Source organism: Grampus griseus (assembly GCF_964374135.1).
Source record: "Grampus griseus genome assembly, chromosome: 6".
NCBI lineage: Eukaryota > Metazoa > Chordata > Mammalia > Artiodactyla > Delphinidae > Grampus > Grampus griseus.
This window is the reverse complement of record NC_139000.1, coordinates 482,221-498,740: the sequence shown is the minus strand read 5'-3', so window position 1 is coordinate 498,740 and position 16,520 is coordinate 482,221. Positions and strand designations below refer to the sequence as shown.

The following is a 16,520-nucleotide window of genomic DNA, read 5'->3' as shown; positions in this document are numbered from 1 at the left end:
GTGGGAAAGGACAGTTTTTTACAACAAATGCTGCTGGAACAATTAGACATCAGCTGTTAAAAAAAAAAAAAAGAACTTCAATCCACACCTAGCACCCCATATGAAAATTCTCCAAAAATGGGCCATAGATTGAAATGTAAAACCTAAAATTATAAAACTTCTAGAAGTAAACAGGAGAAAATGTTTGTGCCCTAGAGTTAGGCAAAGATTTCTTAGCTATGATACTAAAAGCATGATGCAAAAATTTTTTTAATTTATAAACTGGACTTCAACAAATTAAGAACTTTTGTTCTTTGAAAGATCATTAAAAGAATGAGAAGATGCACCACAGGGTGAAACGTCTGCAAATAACATGTCTGTTAAGGGCCTTTAACCCAGATTATATTTCTAAATCTCTCAAAACTCAGTAATGAAAACAGTCAACCTAATTAAAAAGTGTGTAGGGACTTCCCTGGTGGTGCAGTGGTTAAACTGCGAGCTCCCAATGCAGGGGGCCTGGGTTCGATTCCTGGTCAGGGAACTAGATCCCACATGCATGCCGCAACTAAGAGTTTGCATGCCACAACTAAGGAGCCCGCCTGCCACAAATAAGACCGGTGCAACCAAATTAAATAAATAAAATTTTTTTTTAATAAAGTGTAAAAGATGGAGCAGCTAATTCACCAAAGAAGACACACAGATGGCAAATAAGCAAATGAAAATACACTTTACATCCTTAGTCATTAGGGACTGCAAATCAAAAGCACAAAAAGATACCACTCCACGCCCATTAGAACCGTGGACGTTACAGGCTGACCAGGCCGTGGGCCAGCGAGGATGTGGGGCTGGCGATTCTCGCCTGCTGCTGGAGGGAATGGGAAACGTGCAGCCGCCCTGGAAAACATTTGACGGTTTCTCAAAAGATTAATCCACACGCATCACATGGCCCAGGCATCACACTCCAGGGTGTTCACCCAAGAGAAATGAAGACACACGTCCACGCAAAGCCTTGGGCATGAATGTTCGCAGCAGCGGTGTGTGTAACAGACAAAACCTGGAGACCCCCAGATCTCCATCGATGAGTGAATGGATAAGCAAAGCGTGGTGCAGCCTCACGCGGCACCACCACTCGGCACTAAGAAGTGAAATAACGTGGATGACTCTCAGAATCGCTGTGCTGGGGGCAGAAGCCAGATGACAGAACTCCGCTTACGTAACGTACCAGAAAATGGAAAGGAGTCTACAGTAACACAGAGCAGATCAGCGGTCCTCAGGGGTGGCGGCGGGGTGTGCTCAGCACCTGGACTGTGGTGATGGTTTCGTGGACACGTACATACATCAAAAGTTACAAACTTACACACTCCGAACAGAGTTCATTATATAGTAATCATACTTGAAGAACACTCAGAGAAAATGATGCTTGCTTGCTGTAGTTTTCTTTGTATTTTCAGTGCTACCCTTCATCCGATAACGGAAGCTTCCTTACGTTTGTAGTTTGCTGAGAGTTTTTATCATAAATAAGGTTTGAATTTTGTAATTTTTATATACGTTGAGATGCTTACATAGTTTTGTTATCTGATCTGTTGACAGGGTGAATGCCGATGGATTTTTAAATGTTTTACCAACCTCACGTTCCTTAAATAAATCCCACTAGATCATGGTGTATAAACTTTTGAAAAAATCGATTTTACTTTTTTTAGGGCAGTTTTAGGTTCACAGCGAAGCTGAGCAGACCGTGACACACACTGTCAGCATCTCCACCAGATGGTCCACTTGTCACAGTGATCAACCCACCTGGACACGTCATCCTCACCCACACACAGTCCATGGTTTACCTTGGGGTCACTCTTGGTGTCGCACATTCTATGCGCTTTGACAAATGCCTAGGTACCCACGATTACAGTGACATACAGAGTAGTTTCATTGCCCTAAGAATCCTCGGTGCTCTCCTATTCGTTCCTCCCTCCCCATAATCCCTGATTCTTTTATTGTCTCTATAGCTTGGCCTTTTCCAGAACGTCATACAGCTGGAATCTCACAGCAGTAGCCTTTTCAGATTGGCTTCTCTCACTTTGTAATTTGCATCTAAGTTTCCTCCCTGTCTTTTCACGGCTTGATGGCTCATGTCTTTCTAGCTCTGAATAATATTCCATTGTCTGGATGGACCACAGTTTATTTATCCATCCAACTACTGGAGGACATCTTGGTTCCTTCCAAGTTTCGGCAACTATAAATAGAGCTGCTATAAACACTCAAGTGCAGGTTTTTGTGTGGACAGAGGTTTTCAGTGTCTTTGGGTAAATACCAAGTGGCGCGATGGCTTGGTCATATGGCAAGAACGTGTTTAGTTTTGTAAGAAAGCACTAGACTGTCCTTCAAAGTGGCTGCAGCACTTTGTATTCCCACCAGCAGTGATGAGAGTTCTCGTTGCTTCACATCCTCGCCAGCACTTGGCGATGTCAGTGTTCTGGATTCTGTCCATTCTAATAGGGGTGTCATGATAGCTCGTTGTTTTAGTTTGCATTTCCCCGAGGACGTACGATGTAGAGCATCCTTTCATGTGCTTATCTGTCATTCGTGTATCTTCTCTGCTGAGGTATCTGGATCTTTGGTCCGTTTTTAAAATCAGGTTGTTGGTTTTCTTTCTTTTCTAAAAAAATTTATTTATTTAATTTATTTATTTTTGTCTGCGTTGGGTCTTCGTTACTGTGCACGGGCTTTCTCCAGTTGCCGGGAATGGGGGCTACTCTTTGTTGCGGTGCGCGGGCTTCTCACTGGGGTGGTTTCTCTTGTTGTGGAGCGCAGGCTCTACGTGTGCAACTTCAGTAGTTGTGGCTCACGGGCTCAGTAGTTGTGGCTCACGGGCTCAGTAGTTGTGGCTCGCGGGCTCTAGAGCGCAGGCTCAGTGGTTGTGGTGCATGGGCTTAGTTGCTCCGCAGCACGTGGGATCTTCCCGGACCAGGGCTCAAACCTGTGTCGCCTGCATTGTCAGGCGGATTCTTAACCACTGCGCCACCAGGGAAGCCCATGGTTGTTTGTTTTCCTACTGCTGAGTTTTAAGGTAACTTTCTATGTTTTGGATAACAGTCCTTTATCAGATGTGTCTTTGCTAATATTTTCTCGCACTTTGAGCTTGTCTTCTCATTTTCTTAACTCTTTAATATATTAGTTGATTTGATTGCTAATATTTTCTTTAGTATTTTTGCATCTATGTTCATGAGATACACTGCACTTTAATTTTCCTTTCTCCTAATGTCTTTTTCGAGTTTTGGTATCAAGCCTTAAACTAGCTGAATAAAACAAGTTGGGGACTTCCCTGGTGGTCCAGCGGTTACGAATCCGCCTGCCAATGAAGGGGACATGTGTTCCATCCCTGGTCCGGGAAGGTCCCACAGGCCTCGGGGCAACTAAGCCCGCGTGCCACAACTACTGAGCCTGTGCCCTAGAGCCCGCAAGCCGCAACTACTGAGCCCACGTGCTGCAACCACCGAAGCCTGCGCACCAAAGCCCATGTGCCACAACCACTGAGCCCACACGCCTCAACTACTGAAGCCCGCATGCCTAGAGCCTGTGCTCTGCAACAAGAGAAGCCACCGCAATGAGAAGCCTGCGCGCTGCAATGAAGAGTAGCCCCCACTCACTGCAACTAGAGAAAGCCCCCGCGCAGCAACGAAGACCCAACGCGGCCAAAAAAAAGAAAAAAAAGTTGGGATGTGCTCTTTCTTTTTACATTCTCTGGAAGAATTTGTGTAAGATTGGTACAATCTCTTCCTTAAACACTTGAAGGAATTCACTAGTGAAGCCATCTAAATCCAGTTTTCTTTGTGGTGAAGTTTTAAACTACAGATGCAATTTATTTAATAGATATAGGACTATTCAAATTTTCTATTTTTTCAGTTTTGTAAGTTGTGTTTTGCAAGAATTTGGTCTGTTACATCTAAACTGTTATATGTATTTGCATCAAGTTGTAAACAACATTTATTACCATTTTAAAGTCTGTAAGGTCTGTAGTGACGTTCTACTTTTCATTCCTGATATGGGTAATTTGTATTTATCTCTTTCTTTCTTAGCATCTCTTTATGATCTGTGCCTAAATCAATTATTTTATTGGAAGTTACAAAATGGTGATTTCTAACTTTATCATTCCTTTCTATTTATTAGCTGACATACCCCGTAAAAGAGTTTTCCTCCCTGCCTTTGAGCATCACTCCAGACTCATGCATTTTTAAAAATATTTATTTATTTATTTATGGCTGCGTTGGGTCTTCGTTGCTGCACACAGGCTTTCTTTAGTTGCAGTGAGCAGGGGCTACTCTTCGTTATGGTGCACGGGCTTCTCTTGTTGCACAGCACGGAGCTCTAGGCATGTGGGCTTCAGTAGTTGTGGCACACGGGCTCAGTAGTTGTGGCTCGCAGGCTCTGGAGCACAGGCTCAGTAGTTGTGGCGCACGGGCTGAGTTGCTCTGCGGCATGTGGGATCTTCTCTGACCAGGGCTCAAACCCGTGTCCCCTGCATTGGCAGGTGGCTTCTTAACCACTGCGCCACCAGGGAAGTCCCACAGACTCATGCATTTTTATAAATTTATTTATTTTTGACTGTGTTGGGTCTTCGTTTCTGTGCGAGGGCTTTCTCCAGTTGCGGCGAGTGGGGGCCACTCTTCATCGTGGTGCGCGGGCCTCTCACTGTCGCGGCCTCCCATTGCGGAGCGCAGGCTCCAGACGCGCAGGCTCAGTAGTTGTGGCTCACGGGCCCAGTTGCTCCGCGGCATGTGGGATTCCCCCAGACCAGGGCTTGAACCCGTGTCCCCTGCATTAGCAGGCGGATTCTCAACCACTGCGCCAGCCACCAGGGAAGCCCCAACTCATGCATTTTTAAAAATCCAAGGTATTATGCTCTATTACCATGCTTTTATGCTCTACTATTGTTTTCATTCTCAGTCTACTCCCCAAGGAGCCTTTGTTCCTTTTAGTGGAGAATGGTATCTAGAAACCAAGATCTGGTTGCTAGGTGTGCTCACTGCTAGGGGATGTCATCGCTTCTGAGCCCTTTCAGAGCATAGCACGAGGACATTTAAAAGAATCATGAAATATCCACGTTAAATCTAACTCACGGGCCCCCCCCCCACTCTCCACCCGTGTGTCTCCCCTCTTCCCCGTCCGTACTGCTCCACCTATATTTCTCTCTCCTTTTTAATGCATAATAAAAGCAATGGCAGCAACACAACATGTGCCTGGCCTGCTGCTTTGTTCACTTCGTAGGGTGTGAAGTCACGACAGCCCTTTGAGACAGAATTAGTCCCATTTTAGGGACGAGGAAAACACCCAGCTCCAGGGGAGGGAGGGTCCAGAGAGGCCTGCCGCCAGAGCCCAAGGCCTGACTCTCAAGTGAGAGGGTCCGCGCTGCAGGGCACACGGACAGGGCGCCCAGCCCCGCTGCCTGCTGAGGGACAGGTGGCCAAGGAGCCTTGGCAGTCCCAGTGCACTTCCCCTCAGCCACCCCAGGGAGGTGGGAGGAAGCCCTTCTCCTTCCAGATGCCCATGCTCAGGGGACGCCCTGGGGTCACCCGCACACGCACACACGTGGGCTCCCTGTTGGCATGCTGCCTCTTCTCTGTAACTGCTGGGACAGGGTTCACAGCAGGCGCTCCACAAACATTTATTACATGAAGGAAGAAACGAAGGAACCAGTGAATGGATAGGAGATATGACTTGCAGGACTGCGTAAGGAAGGAGTCCCTGTGGAGAATTATTTGTGCTCATCTCAGAGCATTAAACTCTCTCACCCGGTGGCTGCCAGCCCGACCTCTTGGCTCCCGAAGCAGGTCCCTTGCCCACCTGGCCGGGGCTCACCTGGAGAGGTGGTGTGGGGTGTGGGGTGACTTTCCCACGTGCCTACTGCCCCTGCCAAGTCCCTGCCCCCACCCCACCCCGGGCCCCCGTGGGGCTCACCTGGCGACGACTCTGATGTCAAAGCCGGGCTGGCACCAGGAGTCCATGAGGGCCAGCAGCCTCCGCTGGAGGTCGGGAAAGCCATCCACGTAGCGTTCCACGAGGTCTGCCTTGTCCTGGAGGAGCAGGGGGAGGCACATCTACGGGGAGACACACCTTCAGGCTGCAGCCCCACTGCACCCGAGACCTCGGACTCACTTCCAGCCCAGTGCAGGGAGTGGCCAGAGCGTCAGAACCAAGCGGCCTGGAGGCTGGTCCACGCAACCTGCCTCCCCGGGGAGCCTGGGGGCCCAACCGAGTGTCTGAGGACCTCGCGAAGCCCCACGCCCGGCTCACGGCCTGCGCCCCATGCTCTGCCCCTGCACACACACACAAGCCCCGCCGCTCCCTGGGCCCCGTCCCTGGGGGGCTCTGTGGTCATCCCATCTCCATCGGGAAGGATGAGAGGCTCCAAGACACAAGGGGGCTCCTGGAGGGGCCCCATTGTCCCCTTGTCTTCACCGAGCAGGGTGGGGTGGGCAGGATGGAGATCAACTACCGGCCATGGCCCTGCTGGCCCAGAAATGCCCATCACGGGCAAGACGGCACCAGCACGTGGCCTGGCGCAAGCTCACAAGACCCCCAAGCTGCCTGAGCCCTCAGGGAGGCCCCGAGGGAGCCCCTGGCCGTGGTGTTGGGCACTGGGACATACGGGCCACTCCCCTTGAAAGAACCAGCTCTCGACAAAGCCCCCTCCCAGTGGCCCCTGTGGAAGACCCCTCCTCACCTGCCTTCCCCTCCCCCAGGTGGTCACATAGGGCAGGCTGTCTGGAGCCCAGATTGGACAGAGGCCCATCTGCCAAACCAGGGCTCCAGGTGGGCGGTCCTTGTGGGAGCCCCCATTCTTGAGAACCCTTCCAGCCACCCCAGAGCAGAGAAGGAACGCCTGGTGAACTCCTGGCGATCGGCCACTTTCTGAGCACGTTACACCAACGCCTGCTGACCACACACAGGCCCTTGCTGGCCCCTCCCTTCCCCTAGTCCTGGACCCTCCTCACATGAGCAGGTAGTCACATGTGACCCCTGCCCTCCAGCGCCCTGGCCCCAGCCGTGTGGGGCGCAAAGCTCAGGGCTCAGTGGGAGGGACCCTCCCTACACCACATTTCTGGAGCCCTGGAGCTGGAAGCTACGCGGTTTGCATGAGAATGACCCTTACCTTCTCAACATCAAGATCTGCCTGCAGCCGCAGCTTTGCGCCCAGCACGATGGCCTGGGAAACAGAGGGACCGGATGACACTGGGCCTGGGGGACAGGCGGTGCCACAGGTGGGGGCTCCCGCCCTTCTGCAGCCCCCACTCCCACCCCGTCACCGCCCAGTCGCTGCAGGCACAGCCACGGGGCCGGAAACCAGGCAGTGCTCCAGCCTACAAGCCCCCCTGTGCTGAGCCAGGCCCCGCACGCGGTGGGGTGGGTGGAACGACCCCTGTGCCCTCCAGACTGGGGTGCGGCCTGGTCGGGGCCGCAAAGTGCGAGCTGAGCCAGGTGGCCTGGGTCCTGGCTTGCTGACGAGAGGGTGGAGGACGCAGAGGGAGGGACAGAAGCCCCCATCACCTAGCCATGGGGCCTGGACACGGTGCACACCGCTCTCCCCACGTCTGCTCTTGCTGCCCCACTCCTCCCGGGAGCATCCCCTCCCACCATTCACAGTGCCCACAGCGAGGGCACTCTGTGCGCCCGGGAGGCCCGAGGGACTGCGGCGGCCCTGACACGCGGGGCTCCTTCAGGCCTCTGAACCCTTTCCACAAGCCACACCACGTGCCCCAGTGACTAGGAGTCGTCGGATGGGGCAGGCTCGCTCCAGGTCCATGGCAGCGGGACCGGCGTGGTCGTGCATTGGGGGCATGCAGAGAGCTGCCCCAGGAGCCACAGAGCAAGAGGCTCTGAATCCCCCCACCCCCAGGCAGCCCCTCATATGGGGCAGTGGGCACGCTGGGCGGCCTGCCCTACACGGGGCGCATGACCCTCCCCCGACTCAGCAGAGGAAACGGCGCGGCCCTGGGCGCCCGCACGTAGCACAGGCCGCTCTGCTATTAATAATTTCCATACGTCGTGCTCCCATTATGAGCAAAAATAACTAGCCGGGCAGCCCGGCCCCGCCCCCTGCAGCTCACAGAAGGCCCAAAATAGCGGCCTGGGAAAGGCTGCTCCGGTGGAGGCCTGGACCGCGCGGCGGGGGCGCGGGGCTGGGGGGCCTCTCCCTGCGCGGCACTGACCCGGCGCCCCGCGGCCTGGCCGGTGTCCAGGAGCTCAGCCTCGGCCAGGCCCCAGGGGGCCCAGGGCCAGGGGAAGGGGGGTGCAGGGCTTGGGCGAGGGGGATAAAGCAGAAATGGGGGAGGGGCTGGGGCGGGGCCAGGGAAGGAGCCAGGGTTGAGGAGAGGGTGCAGGGCTTGGGGGAGGGGCCCAGTGCTGCGGGCAGGGCGCAGGTGCCACCACGTGGGGGCCTTCCTGGGCACCACTCCAGCCTCACAGGATGGCACCGACCTCTTCTGGACGGGAAACCCCCGAGAAGTTGAGGGAGATCTGGACCCTCATCCAAGAAGGCCAGAGTGCCCACACTGGCGGCCTCACACACTTTATTCAGAACCTGGGGTGGTCAGAACCCCGTCCCCAGTGTCCTGCATCTGCTGGACCCTTGCCTGGCTTCCAGGCTACTGAAGGGCCAACATCTGGACCTGGGCTTGGTCGGGCCATGCCACGGTCGGAGAAGGGGCCGTGGGAGGGACGACTGGGGGCCTGGGACCCTCCTACCCCCCAGATCAGGCCCTGGGCAGTGACCTGGGAGTGGGGAGGGGAGGGGGCAGCGAGGTGAGCCCCTTGCTTCTCACCACTCTGCTGGGCTGTCGGCCTCCATCGTCTGAGGATCCAGCTCCTCAACAGGCCCCCCCCCGTCCCCCTCCCCATGAGGGGTGCACAGCCCTGGCCACAGGACGACACTGTCAGAGGGTTTGGGTCCCCTTCTCTCTGCCTGCTTCCTCCAGGGCAGCCAGCCTCTATCCAGGCCAGGCTGGAGCCTCTGTGCACCCAGGCTGCCCTCTTTTGGCCAGGCAGCCGGCGTGGACACTGAGGGGTGTGGCCAGAGCATCCAGGGCTGGAAGGCCATGGACACCCCCAGGGACAGTCTGGGAAGTGCCCTTGTCCTGCCCCCGCAGCCCCGGGGAGCTCCGTAGCCTGGAGGCTGGGGGGCACAAGACGAGGAGGGGGACCGTTTGGCCTCACCCGGCCACGGGAGGGCACCCTAACTCCATCGGGGGCGGCCACGGTTACCTGGCAGCAGAACCTCCTCTAGGAAGCCCCTGGCCTGGACTCCACCTTGGATCTATTGGGCCTGGCTGAGAACTGGATTCTGGTCACTTCTCAGTCTGAGCTTCTGCTGAGGGGCCAGCAGGCCAGGCTGCCCACGGCTTACCACCGGTCACGTGGCCACGTGGGGGGCCCCGCGGATGCAGGAAGATCGCCTGCTGGCCCAGGTGCCTGCAACTGGCTCTAGACCCAGGCCGGGGAGCAGGCCCAATGGGAGGAGGGCAGTGGCCGGGACCTGCAGATGGACACTGCCCAGGGCTGGGCCCACCTGGCACCTTGTGGGCCTCCCTGACCTCCGCCCAGGAGGTTGAGAGCCAGCCGCCGAGAAGAGGGCTGCCCTGCAGCCGGGTCAGGGTGGGGCTGCAGGGACCTCTGACCAGACGGACCCCAGAGCTGCCGCTTTGGGGGAAAGTAACTAAGAAGACCAGAGGGGCTGGGGCGGTGACAGCGGGAAGAGCCCTGCACGGACGCCCGACTGCCCGCTCGGCCAACAGGGGGGCTGGGCAGGTGCCCAGACCCGGCGGCCGGGCCCCGGGACGGGCCTTCCGTCCTCGGCGGCTCAGCGCGGGCCTGGAGCCAAGGGGCTTTTTTTTATTTTAAAGCAAAGCTATCTTTTTACCTTGATAAGCTGTTTAAAAAATGTAAATAAAATGATGCAGCAGACAAAAGCAGGCATTCACGCGGCTGGGGCCGGCCGCCGCCCTCGACATGAAATATCGCAGCGCATTAAGTCGTGAGTCCCCGCTAATCCGAGCGGACAGGCCTGAAGGCGGCCCCTCGGCGGCGCGGCGGTGGGCACTGGAGCGTGCACTGCCTGCCGGGCCGCCCCGCTCGGGGACAATGGCCTTTCTTCGCACGAGGGGCCTGTGCGGGACAAGAGCCCCCTTTGTGTGCAAGTCTTGCCTCAGAGCGCAAGGGAGGCGCATTCGGCCGCCCAGACGCTCTTTGAAAGGCCTGAGCGTAACAGGAGACGCGACACACCAGCCCGCCTTCTGCCTCGGCGCCCGTTCAGCCCCGGCCGAGCCCCGAGCAGCCGGGCACCCGGTCCCTGCGCCGCCATCGTGGCCGCGCAGCACATCCTCCACCTGGGCCTGGGCCGCACACCTCCGTTCCGACGGGCCTCCTCACCGGGAAGAGGGCCCCATGTGGGGTGGGCCTGGGACCCGCCTGGGTGCCGGCCGCACCCCACGCCTGTTGGCACCCTGGCGCCAGAAACTTTGGGCCCCACGAGGCAGCGGGTAGGTGAGCCCGGAGGGAGCCTCTGGGCCCTGGGTGCTGGACTCACCACCCAGGGAGAGGGCACCTTTGAGCCGGGCGCCCGGGGCTGCCCCACCTCCCCTGCCCTGCAAGGGCATCGCGTGTCTCGCATCTCGGGGTGCACGGAGCCCAGGGCCCCCTGCGCCTGCAGCACAGCTCAGAGCTTCGCTGACAGCGCCCCCTTGCTGCTCACCCGTGGGCCCCGCCGCTCCCGACCTCAGCCGCAGACGGGTCATCCGCGGTGAACACTGGGCCAGGACCCCAGAGCTCCCGCTGCATCTCAGAACCTTCCGGGCTTCAACGAGGACCGCTGCTGCTCACGAAGGACACTCAGCAAACCCACCGAGCTTCCAAAAGCCCCCAGTTCCCACCCAGAGACCTGCAGCCACTAAGCCCCACGTTTGCGCTCCTGGCCCAGCCCTGCCCACGACAAGGGAGCAAAACGCCCTCCCCCTCGGGCGGCCCCCAACCCACATGCGTCGCACACGCTGGGGACTCCTGACTGACGTGGCTGAGAATCTGCGCCCCAAGCCGGCACGATGCCCCACAACCGATCTTCTGAAAACCACAGGTGTGCCGGGGCCGGTCCCTGGGGTGGGAGCCAGCAGGGCCCTCGGGACGCAGACCCTCACAGGGTCACCACCACTGGCCCGACCCAGTCCAAGGGACCCAGCAAACAGGCAGGGGTGGGCACCACCCAGAGCGTGGCCCCCGGCTCTGGGGCAGGGCCGCACGACAGGTCCGGGAGGCCGAGCGCAGCCTACAGATGCCCGGCCACGTGCTCTGTTACCGACCAGGACTAGAGCACAGTGGCCAGTCCCCCGGCCTGGCGTGGTCGTGGCTTCAGGGCCCCCCACGCAGGGAGGGTCCGTCCTCATGGAGCAGCAGCTGGGCCCCAAGGGGCCTCGGCTCCCCTGCCCCCAGGCCAGCACAGGACCAAGTGACCTTTGGGTGAGTCTGGGCAGGGGCAGGAGAAGACAGAAGCGGGCCCCGGGTCTGATCTGGGCCCGGGGCACAGAGACTGCGGCTAGCTTCTCCCACACCCGCACTTCTCAGCCCCCCGGAGAGCAATTCTGGGAGTTAACAAAGGGAGCTGGGCCGCAGCCACGCGGGCTTCTGGGCCAGAGCTGGGCGTCCCCACGCTGCTGACCAAGGGGGAGAGGCCGGCGGGCACCTGGGGAGGAAGGGCCCTGAGCGTGGTGCAGACCAGGCAGGGTGTGGGGGGCTGTACCCAGCCTCTTTCTCAGTCGGTCAGCGCGAGGGGCTCCCAGGGCCGCCACACCAGGCACGAACCTGACATGGTCCCCAGAGCAGCTGGTCCCCAAAAGCCTGCACACCAGACATGAGGCCCCCTGCAAGGCCCCCCACGCTGGAGGGCAGAGGGGACACTTCTGGGCTCGGCGCCTCGAGCCCCAGCCTGGCTCCTGCCCACCCCGCTGACCCACGTGGAGGCCCAGCCCGTGGACGAGAGGCCCAGAGCCACAGGGAGGGTCTCACTCACTTCTTTGAACTTGCCCTCCTGGTGCAGCCGGTGGACTTGAGCCAGCAGGGGGCTCCGGTCTGCGTCCTGCAGCTGGAAGATGCTGACCAGTGGCTCTATGAGGCCGGGGGGGCTCTCGGCGAGGAGCTTGACCGCACGGGCCTGCAGCTGCTTCAGCCCTGGGCTGCCCTGGAGGCCCCAGACCCAGCTTCAGTGGAGGCGGCAACCGGAGTCGCGGGGCCTGATGCGGGTGGGGGGTTGGTGCTTGGGCAGGCCCAGTGCGGCCAGCACCTGGCAGCCCAGAGCCAGTGGGTGGACGCTGTGGGTGAGCAGGGGCTGGCTGGCAGGGGCACAGGCAAGGGAGCCGAGGTCGGCCCGGCGTGTGGCTCTCGGGAGGCCGAGAGCCCCCGACCACCGTGGGCGACCTCCACAGGCCACAGGGGCCCGGCCAGGTGCGCGTGGGAAGCCCGTGCCGAGGCCGGGACGGGCTGGGAAGGGGCAGGCTGTGGGCCGCGGGCAGGGCTCACCCGGGCCGGTCCCGGGCACAGCTGTGCCTGCAAGCAGCGCTTCAGCTCACGGGTGACCCAGGCCTCGAGGGAGGGGCCCTTCCCCCGCCAGCCCCGGCTGCTGTCCAGCATGTCCAGGAGGGCGGCGAGCGGGTCCTCCAGGGCGGCGAATCCCCTCTGGGCTTCCTCCCGGAGCTGTGGAGACACAAGGCCTCGCTGTGTTGAGTCCTCCTGCCGGCCTCCCCCACCCGCACGGAGCCGCCCACACCTTCCTGGTCCGCTGCACCCAGGCCGGGCACAGGGACCGTCCAGGTCAATGGTCCTGCAAAGGCTGGGGCTTGCTCCCCAGGCCAGACCCTGGGCGGAGCTCCTCTGTGCCCTGACCACCCGCGTGGCACGCATGGGACATGGCGCTGGCCCTTCAGAGACGGTGACAGGTCAGCAGGGCCCAGCAAGCAACAGGAGACGGAAAAAAGGAAAAAACCCCAACTGAAAAATGCCTTTTGTTTACTTTTCTACCTCCTGTGCTGGGAAGCTCTGGGGGACACGTAAGAGCTGCAAGACAGAGACAAGAACAGGTGTGTCCCCAACACCCACGTCCAGGGGGACAACATGCATCTCACCACCGTCTCTAGAGCAGCCGGGCGTCCTCTGCGTGACCAGCAGGGCCCTGTGCACGGCCAACCCGCCACGCCCTGCCCGCTCCAGTGGTTCAGGTCACTGCGGCTCCCTTGACCGAGGACCTGCTGGGGTCCAGCCCAGGGTGGACCTGCAGGCGTCAAGTGTGAGCTCAGGGGGCCGAAGCCCTCGCACCCAAGGGCTCTCTGGAAGGGGCTGCCCTCGCTGTGGCTGTTGGAACTCACCTGAGATGGCCTCAAACAGACCCTGAGGACAGCTGTCACCCTCCAGGATGGATAGGCAAGGCCACACACACCTCTCAGGGGTCTGAAGGGCACCAGCCGGGGGCTGCGGTTCCCACAGAGCCTGGGGGCCACCGTCCAGCATTGCCCGAGGAGGGGCGGAGTCTCCATCAGCAGCACCACACCCCTTGCTTGGGAAAAGGAAAGGTCTAGAAGGACCCAGCTCTGGCCTTTGGATTAGGATTTATTTCCATGTGTGCTCAGGAGGTTGGTCCTGGGGACGGCCCTGGGGACCTGGCCCTCAGCCACCAGAGGGAAAAAGCTGCACTAAGGTGAGCTCACAATGAAAAACAACAGGACACACAAGGAACAATTCACCATGATGGTGACCGCAAGCAGGGTGATCAAAGCTCTAAGAGTAAAGAACAGTAAGGTATCGGTTTGGGGATGAAAATAGAATATAAATATGTCTAGAATTATAAAAGAAAAAAAAAATCAAAACTAAGTAAAGAATAAGACGCAAGTGGCCCTGAGCGGTAGCTGCAGCCCTGGGGTGGAACTCACGCACCAGGTTTGGGCCCCAGGGGTTTACGTCTGGCCCCGTGTCGCCCTCCCGTGCTACCCCTGCCCTTGGCGTGGTGGGCTCAGCGTCCATGTCGACGATCCTCCGGACCCCTGGCTCTGAGACCCTGGCTGACCTCCTCTCTCCTTCCCTCCTGCCCTCTGGCCTCCCCTTCGTCTCCAGATTCCCTGTCCTGTCCGGTCCCTGAAAACTCCACGTGCTCTGCTGGGCTCCAGCTGCTCTCATGCGGCCGCCCCCTGGGTCCCTCTGCTGCTCCCTTGGCCCCCAGGACACTCTGGCTCATCTGCACCCTCGTCCTCAGGGCTCGAGCCACCGCATCTCCAGCTGCTGGCCCCTTGGTTATCACACACGTCTGAGCTTGGACTGCACAGCGTGGTGCCGGCTGCTCACAGGAACCCAGGACAAGCCCTGGTGAGCAAACGTGTGTCCCCTCCAGGCGGGAGCTTTCGCCAAGTAGGGAACTCGGAGTGTTTATATAACTAACCACAAAACAAGCCTGTCCTGTGCAAAAACCAAAACAGATGGACCGGGCTCCTTCACAGCCAGAAACAAACAGCTAAGCGACATCAAGACACAGCCCTGTGTTTCTCTGGAAATGCTGAAGGAGACACGGCGAAAATCAGAAAACAGGAAGGACGATGGACCCCTACACATCAAACCGGTGACGAACAGAACTCGGGGGGAAGGTGCGGCGTTAAATGCAGCATCGGAAACCAAGACTCCTGGAAACCGATGCCTTGGGTGTCCGGCTACCTGAAGGCTGAGATCAGCCCCGGGAAAGAGGCACAAGGCCGGGGGAGGGGCAGCGCTGCCGGGAGACGCGGGGGTCAGGAACCGGGAGGGACCTCCGGCCGAAACCGTGGTGACGTGGAGGAAGCGGACGCTTCCCAGAGAAATAAATCCAGAGACAGACACTCTGCCCAGGAACAACCATTAGGGAGACCGCCCCCAGGCTTCATTTGCAGGCCCCCCACCCGTGCCCCGCCGCCCCCGGGGCAGCGCCCGGCTCGTCCTCAGGCTCTGCGGCCCTCTGGCTCCTGCCTTCAGTGAACAGGGATGGAGGGTCGAGCCGAGCTCACAAGCCGGCTCACCGTGACACCAGGGCAGAGGATACCACCTCGCAACGAGCCCGCTCCCAACTGGAAGGCTGAACAGCACCACAGCCCTGTTGCCTGAGTCTCACCCTCAAGCCACACGGCACGAAACTGGAAAATCAAAAAACGTTTGGCTTTTGCAAAAACTCTGGATTCTCCAGCTGATGGCTAGAGACGGCTGCTCTCAGGCCTGAGCGCAGGCAGTGGATGGGCCGCTATCTGCCCAAGGCCCCGCAGCTCAGCCGGGCGGGGAGCCCAGGCCTGTCCAGAGAGGAGGCCGGCTGCCGGCCCTCCTCCACCACGCAGCGCTGTGGAAGCCTGGAGTTTACCTGCTCCGGACGCCTGCCCGACCAGCCTGCCCCAGGTCTGGGTGCCCTGCCCACCCTCGGCGGGCAGCTGGAGGCCAGGCTGGCACGAGAGGATGTGGCCCTCTCCCTCCAGCCACGCGTGGGCCCGTCCTCCCCAGAGCCAGGGCAGCCTCCCTCGCCCTTTCCATGCCTCAAGGGAGCAAAGTGCAGGGAAGGAGCGGCCGAGGGCCAGTAACTGCACCACCCCCGGGGGCCGCGAGGCAGAGCTGTCCTCTTGGCACAGGTCACGGCGGGACACGGTCTGGGCAGTGGCAGCTGCCACTGCAGGACCCCCAAGTGGCCGTGGAAGACCCTGGCAGCCTCCCTGCCAGAGCTCCTCCCGCCGGACCACACGCATCCCCCCCGCTGTCCAGGCGGGCTGTCCTGCTGCCCCTCTGGGAGAGGGGGCAGCGGGCGAGGCCTGGCAGGTGCCCCGCACTGCCCGGAAGTTGGTGGTGGGCACAGGCCCTCCCTGCCTGCTCTGAGCGTCCAGCAGGCCTCGTCCCACGGCTCCAATCCCATGCACCCCCCAGAACATTCCGACACGGCAGCCTGCCGAGGCTGGCGGCCAGGTGCCCACACCCCGAGGGCTCACCTGTCCCAGCTCCCGAGTGGACCACAGCGTCTGCAGGGTCTGCAGGAACAGCAGCGGGTCCCGGCCTGAGGGGACAAGACAAGGGCCGAGGAGGGGCTGAGGGGCAGGCGGGGGCCGAGGCCTGGGGGCTCCCACAGACGCTGCCCAGCGCTCACGGCCCCTTGTGCCCTCTCTGCCCCTTCCCCAGGACCCGCCACCCAGCAGGGCTGCTTCCCGCAGTGCCCACCAGGGTGGGCTTCCCCTGCCAGCTCAGGGAGCCTGGCCTCAGATTTAAGCCGCGGTGGGTTCAGAGTGGCCGTGTGAGTGGGGAAGGGGCGTCGGCCGCCGGGGCTAAGTCAGCAGTACTGACCTGGCCCCCCACGGGCAAGGCCCGCCCAGCGGGGTACGCCGCCCACAAACCCATCCACCACCCACCATGTCTGGCCTCTGGCCCCTGCCGAGGCCCCGAGGTGGTTCCAGCCTCTGTCTCCCCCGTCTCCCCTCTGCCCTGTCCCGGCCCCGGGTGAGCCCTATGCAGGCTGGCCACTCCCC

At 59.7% G+C, this 16,520-nt stretch overlaps 1 protein-coding gene across 8 annotated transcripts in view; it reads right to left on the bottom strand.

Moving 5' to 3' along the window:
* EXD3 (exonuclease 3'-5' domain containing 3) overlaps positions 1-16,520 on the bottom strand; it is a 76,582-nt gene that overhangs the window by 37,603 nt on the left and 22,459 nt on the right. For 3 of the 8 annotated variants that reach the window (XM_082655719.1, XM_082655723.1, XM_082655720.1), the window contains exons 3-9: positions 15,990-16,085; positions 13,374-13,557; positions 13,134-13,279; positions 12,532-12,705; positions 12,026-12,193; positions 7,124-7,177; positions 5,929-6,068 (exon numbers count right to left, since the gene is read on the bottom strand). In XM_082655719.1, coding sequence (XP_082511845.1) covers positions 5,929-6,068; positions 7,124-7,177; positions 12,026-12,193; positions 12,532-12,705; positions 13,134-13,279; positions 13,374-13,557; positions 15,990-16,085 — 962 coding nt within the window. The remainder of the gene's footprint in view (positions 1-5,928; positions 6,069-7,123; positions 7,178-12,025; positions 12,194-12,531; positions 12,706-13,133; positions 13,280-13,373; positions 13,558-15,989; positions 16,086-16,520) is intronic. The other 5 variants (XM_082655721.1, XM_082655722.1, XM_082655724.1 and 2 more) reach the window with 4 other exon arrangements.